At 42.0% G+C, this 16,592-nt stretch overlaps 1 protein-coding gene across 1 annotated transcript in view; it reads left to right on the top strand.

The window, feature by feature from the left end:
• Positions 1–13,962, top strand: part of ncanb (neurocan b) — a 101,569-nt gene extending 87,607 nt beyond the window's left edge. Inside the window, exons 12-15 of the mRNA XM_061078901.1 lie at positions 3,028–3,110; positions 3,583–3,727; positions 12,233–12,415; positions 13,826–13,962. Of these exons, the coding sequence (XP_060934884.1) occupies positions 3,028–3,110; positions 3,583–3,727; positions 12,233–12,415; positions 13,826–13,962 (548 nt within the window). The remainder of the gene's footprint in view (positions 1–3,027; positions 3,111–3,582; positions 3,728–12,232; positions 12,416–13,825) is intronic.
• Positions 13,963–16,592: the final 2,630 nt, after the last annotated feature.

Raw genomic sequence — 16,592 nt, 5'->3', positions numbered from 1 at the left:
TCTGGGGTCGAACAGCTTTGAACTACGACTTACCTCCATCATGTGCCGGCCGATTTAGCTGCATTCAGGTTTGTCGACATAATCAACAAACCCTGTGATGAGTCTAGATTTAATATCAACAACAAATAGCAGATGGAGAGAAATACAAATAAAAGAAAACAAAGGTTAACAAGATGGTGAAGCTGTCCACGGTCAAAACAGCAAGACGGCTGAAAAGAGGCAAACAGGTCCGACAATCGGAGACAAAAATCTAAATCCATGAAGAGATTCTAGTCTGGCCTTTCTTTCTAGAGAGCTAATGAGAGCATTTATCAACTGTGGTGGAACAATTTAGAGATAATTGATGGGAAATACTGTGGAGGTCTGGAGCTGGTGTCTGTCAGGCCACAGACTGGAGGAGATATGCTGGTGTTTGCCGGGCTACCGACTGGGCACCAGGAACAGATATCAGTCAGACCGCTGACTTAGAACAAGGAGCAGCTGTCCGTCAGACTGACGACTGGAGATGAGCTGGTGTTTGGATGGGAGACTCAGGGACCAGCTGGGGGCCCGGCTGGACATTGATCACGGTGATCTGCAACAGATTTAGCGATGCTGGGAAAAGCAGAGTCGGGTTCAATAGACAGCTGTGTGTCTGTGGTGCTGGACAGCTTTGGGCGTTGATGCCACCATGACCCACGCTTCTCTCTAGGAAGAGGCAGGAAGCTGGAATAAAGTCTGAGGACTATCAGGGGGAAGTAGCACCTCCTGGTACCCCCCTGCTAAAGTATGTTTTCCACTCAACATCTATTCACCTGATGGTGTAACATCAATCCTGAAACTGAGACTAAAACTGTGATACAAACATACACAGTCTCGTATGGTATCAGAGGATGATGGAGATATATTAACACTACTTCATTATTAACACTATTACACCTGCAAACAAGCTTCATTACACCTGTTTCTTCCATCTGCATGTGTCACATGACTGTATTGGTCCAACTAAAAGTTGGTCAAGATGGATAATGACTCTGAGACTGCAGAAACCCAGAGAACTCGTTCAAGTGGCTGCCATTGAAAATAAAAATAAAAAAACCCAATTCAGAAGAAATACTGAGGTGGGGACATGAAGAGGGGACAAGTGAACAAAAGGAAATCCATTTTGGATCATTCTGTTGTCAAGGTGTGGATGGAACCACCCTCCCCCCTTTGAGATTGCCTAACTCAGAAATAATCTATAGACTCTCACAGTCACCAATCACATCTAACAAAACACCAATCACTTTTAATAGTGGCCATTATTTATCTCTCAGCTCTCACTGTACTGTCTGCCCACAACCTGCTGATTTACTTCATATCTGCTCCTCTGCTTTATTACGGTCACACTCTGCGATGGCACCTCTTGTCTTACGTGTATTCCATAACTCGGTGATAAATGTCTGTCTGCTTCGGCTTTGAACCCTTGAAGGGGTTTATTACTTTTCCCCACTAAAAAAACGCCCTCAAGAGCCGAGCCTGTGCAGCCAAGTAAATGTGTGTCGCCGTTATTTTGGCAATGAAAAGCTGCTACAGGCTCTGATGTAAGTGTTTGTGACACAGCACTTAATAGACTATCACGTTGTTTCTTCCATTGTGATTTGTTGTGAAACAGGTAAGAAACGAGGGGGAGGTGTCGGCATTTGCTTCCAATCACCAGTGGCTTTAATTGATACTTGTTGTTTTTATTGTCTAAAAAAGATGTTAAACTGCCTTTTTATTTATTTATGTTTACCTTAGTCTATTTATATGTATGTTAATTTGTTTCAATTGGATGACTGTATTTATGATTTTCCAGACATTCATATTTGCAGCCTGTTCAGTGGATGAGATTTTCTTCTTCCAATATTATCCCCTGTACCCTCGGACAGATGCCAAGACAGTGCCGTCCATCTCGCACCCGTCTTTCTTCTGCACACGCACGGTTACCAAAAAGTGTGTTTAATCGCCTCGAAAATGGGCGTCTCCACCCCTGCAATAAGAGGATCAAAGCCATTAAGAAGATTAATGGGCCTGGTAACAGTGTTAATCAGATACACCATGATTGGAATTCCATTACATATACGCATGCACATACACGCGCCTGTGCCACCAACGCATACAGACTCAAAGGCCATCGTTGAGTTTTCCCTTCAGACATTAACAAAAATCTCATCATCAGGGAATCACAGGCAGAAAAGGTCTTAATTAATGCGAAGGACAGAACATGTCAGAACAGAAATCCTTCAAGTGAACATTTGGAATATAAAAGTATATGGAATTTAGTATAGCCACAGGTGGGCTAATTGAAACATTCTATTGTTCGACACTGGGAAGTTTATTTTCATCCATCTAAGCAACTAAAGATCAGGAAATTCCCCCTCTGGTTTTCACTCTGATTTGATCCTTGATTACATCTTCTTCTTTGTGAGTGTGAATATTATTAGGATATGTATCAGCACCTTTAACCCCTGCTTACCAGTCATACTTGCCTTTGTGCTGTATTCATAGAAACTCTGTTGCCCTGTAATGAGAACAGATCCACTGAATTAATCATGACATTATGTCTCTCAAGCTTCTGTCTCCACTGAGGTGTCACATCATTACATCTCTGTGGAGTGAGAGAGGGACTGGAACCTTCCATGAGACGACATATTGCATGTCCCACAGGATTTTTAAATATTGTTGGAATTTTGTCTGCTATTGTTTTGATAATACATTTTTAATACCCAATTTATTACACCTTCTTCCTTTGCACTAGTTTAACTGCAGCTAAATTGAAAATTAGCATCAACTGTTGATTTCAATTGGATCAACTGCCTACAGACACCTGATTGTCGAATCCCTGTCTGAGAGCTGTTCATTGAAAGTCAATTTAGACTTTTCCTATCTTTTTCATACTTGTGATATTTTGACTAATCATTGACCTACTTTATGCCTTTTAATGTCTGGGCACGTGTGAAGTTAATATGTACTTTTTCCTTCTCTGTAAGTGTGTATTTATGTCTCTCTGCATTACCTCTCCCGCAGGTCTGAGCCACGACAATACCTGGATCGGTTTAAATGATCGAACAGTGGAGGACGACTTTCAGTGGACCGACAAGATGGACCTGGTGAGGAAGCAGCTGTGACTGTTTTTTTTTCTGTTAATCCCAGTGGAAGTAAATACAATATTTTCTAAGAGTAACACAAAACCAGAGACGCCTATTATGGCAGCTTGAAACATCCCTAACAGCAGTTTGTTGAAAAAATAAATTCATTAGAAGAAAGCGGCTGCATTTACCTCTGCACAGAGTTGTATTCTCATTTTTTATGTTTACGTGCAACCCAAAAAGATCACAACGTTAAAAGAGAGAAAACAAAAGAGGAAATTGGGGAATGAAAATAAAAACAGAATTATTAGTATTTCTGTACAGGACATTAAAAAATGTAGACTTGCAGAAAATATGATGTGTGTGTGTGGAATGTGTAATTATAATTACAGTTCAAGATAGAGAGTAATACTGGCTTCTCAACTTTATTTCTCTAACCTTGTGTGCTTGTCTGTGTGTGTGTGTGTGTCTGTGTGTGTGTCTGTGTGTGCAGCAATATGAGAACTGGCGTGAAAACCAGCCAGACAACTTCTTCGCTGGAGGAGAGGACTGCGTGGTGATGATATCTCATGAGAATGGCAAATGGAACGACGTGCCCTGCAACTACAACCTGCCCTACGTCTGCAAGAAGGGAACAGGTGAGATGGAGCCGATGGAGGAGGAGAGAGTGACACTGTGGTACGCTGCTACTGCTGCAGGTGGTTAACATGACTCACAGAGAGGGAGAGGGAGTCGAAGGATGTAGGAAGAGGGACACTGGAAAAGAGATGGACAGACGAAGGCAGAGGGAGCATGAAGAAAAGGGAATGTGAGATGAAAGTGAAGATGAATCAGAATCCTGTAAAGAATCATGTGACAGAAAGGGGATCACACGCTCGTGAGACTTAGCAGCTGACGAGTGTTGCAGCCTCGTTTACGACGCAGCACAGAGACTGACAGCACCTTCAGGTAGTTCTGAACATAATGGGCGGTGTCATGTTTAACATTACACAGGTCTCTGCGCACTGAAAGAGACGAGGAGAGCCTCTTCCATCAGTGCAGGTACTTCAGATTCACTCTCATTATCGCTCAGCAGCTCTGCTCCTTCCATCTGTCATCATCCTCCAGCTCAACGTCTCTACACACTCCTCACATGAGGCTGCATATCGTCCTCCAAATGTTGAGGTTGAAGCGAGTCATGTGAGGCAGAAAGCGAGACACACTTTCTTTAGCGGAACAGCTTTGTTTTCATTTGGGCGACAACGTAAACGTCTAAGAGCAGTTAAACTACCTGCATGTTCACGCCTCGTTACTGTGGCAAATCATAGAGAGCTCCAGTCCCTTTTGTGACACAGAGTTATCAGTGAGAGTCATATTCAGGAGACTTGCAACTTTTTGGAGAAAGCAAGCTACTTCCTGGGGCCCGGCCCTCAAGAATGGTTGAACACGTCAGTGCATATGCAATGACAATTTTGTGGAGATAATAACAGTATTGGTGAGAAACCCCCCTGATGAGGCCCCATGCCACTAACTCTCTGCTAAAAGTTGTGTCATGTTAGAGGTTAGGTTGAAGTCGAGGATGTCCAAATGTGTGTGATGTGTCTGGGATGGTGTTGGAGGTTTGCACTTTTATGCATACCTGTGCAAAAAGGCATTTAGTTTCTAATATTGGTATTAAAACAATAGTTTGAAGTTTGTAAAAATGTGGTTTTGTATCATGTATGTGTGGGGAGGGGACTCTTTTGGCTTGGGGCCCCCAGACTTCCTTGAAACATTGCTGGTCATTATGTTTAGATTGGTCACAACTGAACCTTTCACTGTGGTTTCAGTGTCTCGGATGAAGACCAGTACTTTTCTGGCTCAATGATCATTTTCATTGATGGACATCATCCAGGTGTTGACAGAGCTGGCACACAGTTGGATGTGTAGAGGTGAATGAGAGCTGCAGCAGTTCAGTAACTATCTCCGCCTCATGTCCTCTTTTGCAGCTGCTCGCTCTCAGTGCAGGAGCGATGCCGCTTCCTGCTCCACTGAGAGCTTATTACAGCTTATTTTTGCCACACATTTGCATACAGGTCAGAGTTATGACCAATGGCACGAATACAGACGTATTTATAGCCAAGTGTAGCTGAAGCTGAAATACTGGGACACAAGAAGCCACTAGTTGCTGAATCCCCCCCAATTGTTCTGCAGCTTGTAATAGAAGCAGCTCTTGGTTTTAGGTGTAGATCAAAGCCTGTATTCACACTCCTGAAGTTTTGACTTGATAAAAGTAAAGTGTATTGTAGTGGAAGCTTCATATCACACAGCAAATTTACAGGTCAGCATTTATTTTACAATCATTGTACAAAATATCATTGATCATGATGAATAATGTATTCGATTAAACAATATAGGTTTAATTTACAATAATTTAGTTTTAGCCTCATGTTTAAATTAGATTTGAATACACTGCACCTCACCTGACAACAACCATTATGTTACCGTGACTTAAAGCCTAGAGCAAAGGAACGTGATGGTTTTCACAAATCTGTGTTTGAGTTTGACAGAAGTGACACAAATCCTATCCAAGGACCCTTCCCCCTTTCCATTGACTCACAAACCTGAGGTCACAGTTGGAAGGTTCCCACGAAGTAAAGTTACTTGGCAATTGTGTTCTTAATTAATTGAATTCCGTAATTTACGGAAATAACTTTAGTGCAGTGAATATGGGACAATTCCAAAACTTCCATCTTCATCTAGATGTTGTCGGTAGACGAGGATATTATTGTACTTGAAAACAGCTAAATTATCTCTTTCATGGGCATTTGAGCCTTTATTACGAACAGCCCAAAAATGGAAACTAGAATGACCCTCCACCAAGGCCCAACAGTTGCCTAGATTTATTCAGGGCTGCACCACATTGCACACACTCATAAATATCAGTTCTCCAAGTATGGCTGATGTTTTTTCATTTAGATCCATGAATTATTCCCTAGGAAATCAGTGTCGACTTCCCCGATCTGGATCCGCCCCAAATGCCGGTGTAAGTGGGTTGAACCTTAATTCTATAAACCGAACTAGAATATCTTCCATTATCATCCCTGAATTTTTAAAAAGCCTGAATGTTAAAGCCTCGGACTCCTGACTGATGTCATTATGTTAATTGAAAGAAATCCCTTGTGCAGAGAAGTTACTTGTGAAGCCTCAGGAGATCCTGTTCTCTTCTTACATGAAAGCAAAGGTATTTCCCTCAGATGCTCAGCGTTGCACCACCTGTGATGCAACACTGTCACGAGTCCCCAGCATCCTGCCCACCTCTAACCTTAATCAGTCACTTACAATTACCAGCATCTTTTCATCGCTCCGCCGCCCCGGCTCCCCATCAGCCTCTTTTCCAGTCACCCAATGTAATGTCCCGTCTTATCAGTGGAGTATTCTCCGACTGATTTCTATTGCTCGCGGCTCATCTGATCTGTTTGTCTGCTCATCGCTGGCCCCTGGGACTGATGGCGGGCGCTTTAATCAGTCAACCTGGGGCCAGTCTGGGCGATGTGTCACGCAGATGGTGATGATATATATATATATTATTTTCATATCACTGAAAAGAGGTGAGAATGTCATCTGATGAGACGATAGCGGGAAAGACTCATCATGCAGATTATTTGTGCAGACAAATTGCCCAGGCCCCAGAATCATCAATCACACACATATTAAACCGGCTGATTTGGCCTCAACCTTGATTATCTGGAAGGAAAAAGCTGAAATTGAAAGAAATTGCCCAAAAATCTTTTGATTGAGCGATCCTCCCAGTTAAATACCAAGTGGCAGAAGTTTCACTTTCTGTTGTACACATTTTTTCCCATCAATGAAACGGCTCTACAGACCAATCAAAGTGCAGGATTCACCCAACTTTGTAACATTTTAACTCTGAACATTTTCTAACTAAGTAAAGATGTTTCAACATTAAGACGCAGTTTTCGTTTTTGATTCAACATTGAGTAAGAAAGGAACAAAATTCTTTATAAGAAATAAGCACAGGCTGTTCACATGCAGATGATAGCGAAAAGGGAATCACACTTTTCTGCCTTTGAGCTTTTCTCGGATGTGAGGGCACTAAGCAGCGATGGAAATTGCGGGAAAAAAATTGTGAAATGATTCCACGGTTTTGATGGTTTATTATGTACAGAGAGAGGAAATCAAATTTTTGCATGACATTCTCAGCTTCCTCTCAGAGTGCTTTTGGAATTGACACGCACAAACGTGTCTATGTGTGTGTAATGTGATCACCGTGGGATACACACATATAACCCTGGCTTTTCTGAAGTGCTTTTTGACATAAAGGGGAACAGCTATTTTCATTCGGTACAAGTTACCTAACCAGCTGGAGAGCATGCTTGCAGTGTGTGTGTGTCTGTGTGTGTGTGTGTGCATAAAAATGATCCTGATTTGTTTATTAGTGCTGATGATGAGTTGAGGCTCTTTTAATGCAGCTGTGCTTGGGAGTGTGAAGAGGGGTGCTGCTCAGTAGAGATCAGGATCAATGGTAGATCATTGACCAGCGGGTCGGTAGTTTGATGCCAGGGGGTCATAGTCTGCGATCTTCTCTTTACTTTGGTTTCAACCTTTTGAAAGACTTTTGTTTTTACATAATATTTGATGTGGAGATACTTTCACATGATCCCTCATGTATGTTGTCATAGTTCCTGTTTTATTTTATCATGCACTTCACGTGCTGTTCCGCCTGTGTCTAGTTGTTGTGGTCACTTTAATTCCAACTGTCTCCACCTGTTCTAATGTGCTCCACCCTTAATCCCTGCCTCCCTTGTGTGTGTGTGTGTGCCTCTGTGCTTCATTTGTCTTTATCAGTTTGTCTGTTCACATCTCTGGATTTCTTTGTGCTTCAGTTGAAACTGGAGTTTTTTCAGTTGTTATTTCACTCTCCTGCAAGTCTAGAAACGTGCTGCATAAATTGTTCATTCTACCTGTCGAACCATGGTCTACAACAACAAGCTGTTATTGTAGACATTGATCATCAATGTTCCAGCTGAAGCCTTGTTTCATTTTAACTTTACTACCGAACCCTAAATTGCCTCTGACAATGTAGGAAAGGTGTGTGATAGTGAAAGCGCTGGGTATTGAAGTTCAGTATGAATGTGTACGTGTGAATGGGTGAGTTCAACTTGTACAATAAGGGCCGGTCACACATACATGGATGTAGCAGTGGTGAACCTTCGCCTAAAGTTCACTTCCAATCTGTGTAAGCGAGGGGGAAAATAAATATTGGCCTCTTGTGGCAAAGCAGATCCACAGTGTGGCTTCGCGTGGAGTTCATCTCTGGTGAACTTTGATCCACGATATTATCTTCACATTTGCCCTTAAGCACCTCAGTGGTCAACACGTCTGGAAGGGAGACGTATTTATCTTCTCTCATATCAAACTGCAGCTGCTTCAGCAATCAAAAACTGTTTAGCTTCCGGGTGGAACACCTCACTGGATAAAGTTTGGCTCCTATTTATAGAACTGAGCTCTGATTGGCTCCTACAATATTGTTATGTATAATAATAATAATATATAATTAAGTACTTCTCATTGTTTACTGATTTTTGGTTGATAGACCGTTCAATATACAGCAGAAGCTGTGGACACTGGAGATTATAGCTGTGGTTTATGAGACATGTTGGATTTATTTTGCTCACAATAATCTAAAGCTCCACCGTTGTCTGCCTTCCTATCCCTCGCTGTCAGCTGGTCTGAGCTGCTGTCACCGGCACCTCAGAGAACAAACCTACACAAACAACAGTGGTGGTTTGCTTTTTGGATTTTTTGTTTTTTTTAATAAACAAGACAGCGTTTGTCCTCCTCCACTGTTTCCATGAGAGAGCGACTCCCAGTAGTGGGAGACTGCACACACACGTTCATGTGCCTGATTCGCTCTAACGTGATGCCGGTAGGTGAGCAGATGCTTTGAGGCCGAGGAGAAGCGCCGAGAGGAACCAGCATCTCAGTGCCGGCAGCTGTCCCAGTGTCTCTACCTCACAGTGACTTCCTCCTGCAGACACAGGCCTTCAATGACAGCCAGCTCCTCTCCCAGTGGGTTGTTCTCAAGTGTACAGCTGCTTTATTGTATGTGACCTGCATGGAGGAGTGACTTCAAACTTTAGATAAACCTGAAGTCACTGCTGGAATTTATAGCACTTATGATATTACTCAAAGTTACATGAAGTGTTCTCATGATGATTTCGATCTGTTTTTTTACTTTTGCGCAAGAAACTCATCTTTTTCACCCTCGGCCCTTCTTTAGAATCTCTGACTCTTGTCTCCAGCTCACCCAGACGTTTGTATTTCTCCATTTCTTTTTTTAAATTGAACTTATTTCTTGTCTTGTTCTTCAAAAGCTTGGCTCCAGAAACTTTTGATGAGTGTCCTTAGGGTCGCAAATATAATATTTAAGGCCTCTCCAGCAGCTTATTACAGCGCCTAAAACTATTCTTTATTCCCAAAAATTACATATTGAAACGGTCTGTCATGAAAAATTCCCCTCATTGCCTTAAAATGTTACTCTTAGCTTCCTTCCACATTTCATGACTGAGATCTGTGAATATATTAATATGCCCCCCCACACACACACACACACACACAATATGACAGGGTAAGTTTCTTAGGTTTGTGACATCACAAACTCTGGCTGTCTGAATCCAGTTTTTAATGACTGGCATTTGTTTAATGTTGTGTTAAGGTGGAAATATTTATGGTGCTGACTGGTTATTTATCTCAAAATATGTTGTTTGATCATAAAAGGCATCAGGGGGCATGTTACAAAATTTTATTTTCATCAGAGAGGGATTTTAAATCTGATTCTGTGTGGCTGTTCGACACACTTTACACTTTAAGTCAAAGCTTAAAAGAAGGAAAAGTGGCTCTGGAGAATTTTTGCAGAGTACATTATTATGGGCTTTCTCTAGGTCCTCTCTCACAGCCGTCTACATCCTTCAGGCTTTAATCCTCCAAAGACCTTTCCTGAATTTAAGAGTCATAAAATCATGGCTCCATTTGCCTTTGCTTGAGTTTAGTGACATTTTCTTTAATCCCTTCTTCGATAGATTCCGACTTCCCTCGCTCCCGCGATGGGAAATCGTTCAACAGTGTTCACAGGTGAAGGCTAATGGAAAACTACCTCTTTAGCCTTCCATTTGCTTTGAGTCAGACGTGGTCTCAAGTGAGGGGGGAAGTGCTTATTGCCCCTCCCTTCCACAACACATTAAACTGTAAATGTGGCACTAAACCTCTCATCAGCATTAATGACACTGCTTTCCCTTATTAAGAATTTAGGAGGTATTAGGACAAGGACAAGGGAATTAAGAGGGACTGTAAACGTTCTCTGATCAGCTGGTTTCATTTTGAGGATTATTGAGTCAGGATGGTGCACTGGTCCAAATTGGCATTACTTGGGTGTAGTAGAGGCAATGTTGTTTGATTGTCATAGGCCACATTTACTCTAGGTTCCACCAAAATTAAGGCAAAGTTTCAAGAGAAACCTGAATTTTTTTAAGATTTCCTTTCCTTAAATGAAACAGGTTTAGTGGACATTTGTTGGTATTAGTCAATACAGTTGGATTTTAAAAGTGTAAATATTGGTGTTTTAATGACAGCATGATAAAATAATATTGTCGCCTTATGTAGAGACTAGTTAAACCTGAAGTTAAACCAAATCACCTTGATCTCCCCCTGGTGGCTGGTTGCAGTATAGCCATAAACTCGATCTCTTCCATGTTAACAGATAGGACATGAGCCAAATAAATTTTCATGTTGTTCTCATCACAAAAATGTTTGTTCAGTTGTGGATTTTTTAAATTTATGTAAGTTTTGTTTTAATTAGTTATTTGATGCTATAAAAATAGGGCGAAATGTCATAATTGACAGCTGAAGCTGACTCGACATTGGTCTAGCATTTGTAAAGGTGGGACCTTGATACCACGGCTTCTCACTTCTATTGCGTAGACTCCAAAATACATTAAAAGTACAAGATGGTAACGTTAGTATCTGGGATGTGTAAGCTCATAACTTACTTATAGAGAAGCTGCTAAATGCCTGACCACGGCAATCAATTAAAATATTTCTTCCCTTCCTACTTTTGCTGCTCTAACCAGTTAAACTGTCTGCTGTTAGATTACAGATCTGTGATTTTAAAACCTTTTTTTCAAGGCTTGATGTTTGCAAGGCTGTAAAGGTTCAGGTTAGCATCATTTATTCAGAAACCAGAACAACATGTAAAGTGGAAGATGGACCGACCTTCGACAGGGAGATAAGAAAACTGTGAATATTGCTCAAACAAATACAGAATAAATAAATAAAAAGAAACATATAGTTAATCTTCTTCCCGACGTTATTTCAATTGGATATATGTATATAGCCTTTTTGATTCTGGTCTCCAAAAAGATGGTGTAAAAATGATAAAACACATTCAATGTTACAACGCGACCTGCTGCTCAGTTGAGAATATCCTCAGCACTGCATTGAAAGTGGAGCTTCTTCCTCTTCCACTTATTGTTAACAGTGAGGTCAGCTGCTTCAGTGACTCATAAAAGCTCTTTGGTCCATGTCACAAATTTTCAAAAGCAGGGAAATGGACATTTATGAAGGAGTCTTAAAACTCAAAGCATTTCATAATGGTGGCCTTTAGCTGTATGATTACTATCATACTATATACTCCCATCTACTATACAATCTCCTGCTGCCTCCACTGAGGAGAGACTGGCCCCCACTGACATGAGAGTTTATATATCTGTGGGGTTCTGACTAGTCTTTGTCCAGAGTGTCAGTCCTCTCTCCATCTCCTCTCGTTTAGAGATTTCTCGGTTTCTGCTTCTTTCTGTGTCCAAAATGCTTTTTCTTTGACAGGCGCGCACTCACACTTAGACAGACACGTTGAACTGCCGATATTTAATCCACATTCTGATGTTTGTGCTGTGACTGGTTTTCTAAGGGAAGTTTCATGTGTCCTTAAAGTGTCGATACACTGAAATATTTTTAATTATGAAAAGTAATTCGAAGAATCCAGGTAAAAGTCATCGTCATGTGGGCTTTGAATCCGCCTCCTTCATTAAATGTATCCTAATCACGCTGGAGGACATGGACAGAAGTGGACAACCTGAATAATGTTCTCCATTTCTCTGCCCCTACAGTGCTTTGTGGAGCCCCTCCCCCTGTGGATAACGCCTTCCTGATTGGTCGGAAGCGTTCCCACTACGACATCCACTCCGTTGTGCGCTACCAGTGCGCCGACGGCTTCCTGCAGCGCCACGTGCCCACTGCTAAGTGCCGTGCCAATGGCAAATGGGACCGACCCAAAATCATCTGCATAAAATGTGAGTTTTACACAACGTGGGTTTTTTTGAGAAAGCAAGAGGCAGCGCAACAAGACTTGAAGCAGTATTTCCATTTGTTAGGTCATTTTCACATTTACACTTTCTTCTTATTTTTAGCGTATGCACCACCTCAGGTCCGGGAGGCCAACCTCTTACAATAACTGCCCTCGGGAGCTGCTGTCACCGGTGCATTCAGGCTTCCCATCCGTGCTCTCATTATTAATAATTGTAAGCAAAAAGATAACTGTGCTTGCAGACTAAATTAAATCCCCTGGGCTCACTTAGAAGTGGTAGAGTCTTCTTTGAAGTGATTCGTGCTTGAGGTGGAATCCTTTTTTCTGCAACGGCTTGACCGTCTGTGGAATACAAAAGCTGTGACTTAAAAACTAAAAATGTTCAACAACAGTGAAATATATATTTTTATACTCCATGTCAGTTAAGAGCTTTTGGGGCAGATGGAGTAAAATCCTGCAGAAAATATTCCCATATCCGCTCAGAGTTTTTTAAATGGAGCAAAATGATGACATTACTATGTCACTACATAAGCAACCACTTATTTTAGTGCAGTGAAGAACCTAAAATCAGCAATAACACAACTTTATTATGCAGCTGTTTTGCACGTTATCTCCTTTGAGCCTTGAACTAAACTTAAAATAAATGTTGTTTTTTTTCCAGAATGTTTTTAAACCACTCACTCTGACTATAACAGAATAGAGGTCATAACTTTTCAGCATAATTTCTTTCCTCCTCAGATATATGAGGGGTTGATGTATATAAATATTCAACAAACCGGGCCGTGTATTTCATTTCACTCCGCTCACAATGTGACAGTAATGATGAAATACTGGAATAATGTAGCCTCTGTTCAAAGTGATAAAGATTCCTTTGCTTATGACTCTTTATCTTTGGAGTTGTTTTATGGCCTGGAGTTATAGCATCATTATCATTCAACGCAGATGACGTTTCTTTGTTGGCGAAATCCGGAATGGGACAGAGCAACCTAATTTGGCAGCACACCCCAGGAACAGGCTTACGCTGCGGCTGTGAGTGGGTGGCTGGAGCTCAGTGTGCTCTTGCCAAAGGCGCCCAGTCGACTGAACGCGAGATAAAACGGATTCTTTCAGTGCGGTGGAAACAGTTAAACCATCTACAGACAACATGTGGTTTCGACCTTCTCGGCTTTTAGATCCCTCTCGTCTGTACCTAGTTTCACCTCTGTCTGACTGTCTGTCCGACTGTCTGTCTGAATGCCTCTCAGGCTTGTCAATGATTCATCTCGCTCTTGCATCAGTTTTCCACTTTCATCTCGTTCCAGCTCCGACATGTTTCTTCAGATAGATAAATAAATAAATTGTCCCTGTCTTCTTATATTATTTCACTGTCTTTTTCTTCCTCCGCTTGCTCCACCAGCCCGGCGAGCCCACCGCTACCGGCGCCACCACCACAAGGGCAGGAGGGAGCGCAGGAAGCACAAGAGGCACGGCCACAGAGAGGGGGGCCACCACGGAGGGGAGGCGGGCCAGGGCCACACCCACGTCCACTTCTGAACCAAATCATCCCCTTTTTCTCCAGTGCTGCCGACTTCAGTTTGCCTGACTCCCTCTTGTCCACATTTCACAACCTTTCAGCCCAAAACTCTCTACCCGAGCCCCACCCCAACCCCCCCAAACCCACCCCTCCTCCCTGCACCACCCTGCCCTTAGCTCCGAGTCAGCCTGTGTCATTGTCGAGTCTGAGGCCTGACAGAGCGCTGCCAGGTTTCACCAGGACTGAAAAACAACTCCCTTTATACTCTTTTTACTTTCTTTTCCCTCTTTTACTTTCCTGTCTTAACCTGTCTGTCTCTTGACCCAGTTTCTCTCCCTTTCAAGCTCAACAATGACCTGAAACATGGGGCTACGCTGACCTGTTTTTTGAAAAAAAAAAGAAAAAAAGAAATACCTTTGAGATCCACAGCGAACAATCTTCAGAGAGAAGTGGTTTAGTACAACCTGTAAATAGGGACATCGCTGAAAATGCCACATCAAAATCAGATGAGTCAAGGAAGTTTGAGCCTCATGTTGGTGACTTGAGCATTTTGTCTGTTGAACACGTTTTCTTTTTTACTGACTCTGTTTCATTTCTTGACTCTGCTGCTTTTGGTTTGCTCTTTGTAAGACGTTGTATTTGACTTTAAATGACACAGAGTTCTACTGCAACATATTTAATTGATTTTCCTCGAATAGGAGGAGCAGCTGTAATTGTTTAATTTGATTGTTAGCGTTGTATCTTATTGTCGGTGTGAGACAGTTACTTTAGATCAGATGCTAAACCCCCAGAGGAGAATGCAAAATGCATCACATCTCAATTCAGTTTCGCACATTACACATCAGTCACTGTTCAGATGTGTCGAACACTCTCAAACGTCTCTTGTTGTGTCAGACGTCCTCAGCTGTTGTCGTCGAGGGTTAATCTGAGCGATTGATGTCAGTTTGTCTGAGCTTAGCTCAGTTTTCCCATATTTACTTTGTCTTTCCTCATCGTTTGTGCTGCTGCAGGAACATGTGCTGTGAATTAATCAAGCTGATGCAGCAGGATCAAGTTCATCTCATTCATCTCATTCATCTCTCTTTCTTTTACCTTGTTTAGTCTAATGAGAAGAATTTATGCCTTCAGCTGTGTGTAGTACAGAGAAAACCTCATCATATGTCACGGGCGGCACAAGATATGACAAGTCCGATAAGAGTTGTTTTAGGCTGCGACCTAATTCAGGGACACTTCAGGGCCATGACGGCCATCATTCTATCAGTCAGGTTGAGAAATGTCTTGCATTTTTTAACATTTAAACTGTCATAAATTGTTTTATTCACATACATTCACATATTTACATATAGCGTTCAAACTTAAAATCCGTTTGCTGCAGCTACAAATAACATTACTGAGAGCAGTGAGAGAGAATCAAAATGGGTGATAAGAAAAACAATTTATTGAAGCAGCGTTAAATATTAGATTAAACTAACTTAGATAACAGTTTAACAATGTCTTTGTATGCACCTACGCTCAGTGTCCTCACTAAGATAGAAGTACAAGAATGTATGTGTGTGACTGTGTGTGATTGTGTGTGTGTGTGTGTGTGTTTATGATTGAAGATGTTGACAGTGGCTCTTCAGTGGATGATGATAGAGAGCCGCAGCGGAGATTAAGACTTCCCTATTCCTGGGGCAGAGGGAGTCTCGCCGCTCTCACACCTGTGCTTGCTCCTGCTGCGTCTCCTGCTTTAAAAAGGAGGTGGAGACGACTGCTACAGGCGCTCTGCTCTCTTTTCCCCTCCACTTTACAGCCGGGTGAAATTGCTGTTTTCTTAAACCCAGCACTTAAGGTGGGAGCTCCTGGGATTATATCCCAAACACAGACTCCGACACTTTTTATCCTCTATTATTCTCCAGCTTGTTCTGCTTTGTCCTCCTTCCACTCCTCTTTTTATTTATCGCCCTCACTAAATTTTCTTTTTACTGTCACTGTCTTTTTACAACTGAAAAATAGTGGAAGATATGCACAGTTAAATTAAATTTAACCTGCTCTTTTATTACGAAGAGAATACATGCAGTGTTTTCAGCAGTCTGTCAAACAAACTATAAAAATAACACTAAAGCAGAATTGAGTATTATAAAGCCACATGAGGTAAAAGAAGAAAAAAATCAATCCTGTGCACATTAATTCTTCTCCTTTGTTTGTCTCCTCTCACCTTGACAATGACACCAGTCTTCTGCATGGAGAGGGACAGTGATCATTTCACCTCCCTATCAGTTTAATTAATCTACCACATCACTAATTAACAAGCTGCATTATCTGCAGAACCACAGAGCAGCGATGACGGGGGGAAGGGTTAGGGTGACGGACAGGAGGTCCAGAGAACTGTCGCAGCCGTCAAACCACCGTCGTCTCACAGATGTCAGACCGCCGGGGGCCGCTTCTTTTTGGGGAAGATGGATTGACCACGCGGGAATGATGGAAAGGGGCAGACAGGAGGAATAGAAATCTGAGCCGATGCCCCGAGACTGTCAGTGTAATTAGAGAGTCATTAAAGCTCAGCACAAACTTTCTGAAAAGATGATGTGATGAAGTGATAGGGAAGTAAAATCAGGCTGGAAAACAGTAGCAGAGACAAATTGGGACAAAATGAAATGGAAGAATAGAA

Source organism: Limanda limanda, chromosome 9 (assembly GCF_963576545.1).
Source record: "Limanda limanda chromosome 9, fLimLim1.1, whole genome shotgun sequence".
Taxonomy (NCBI): Eukaryota; Metazoa; Chordata; class Actinopteri; order Pleuronectiformes; family Pleuronectidae; genus Limanda; species Limanda limanda.
The sequence above is the reverse complement of the archived record's forward strand: the minus strand, read 5'-3'. Positions and strand labels throughout refer to the sequence as shown.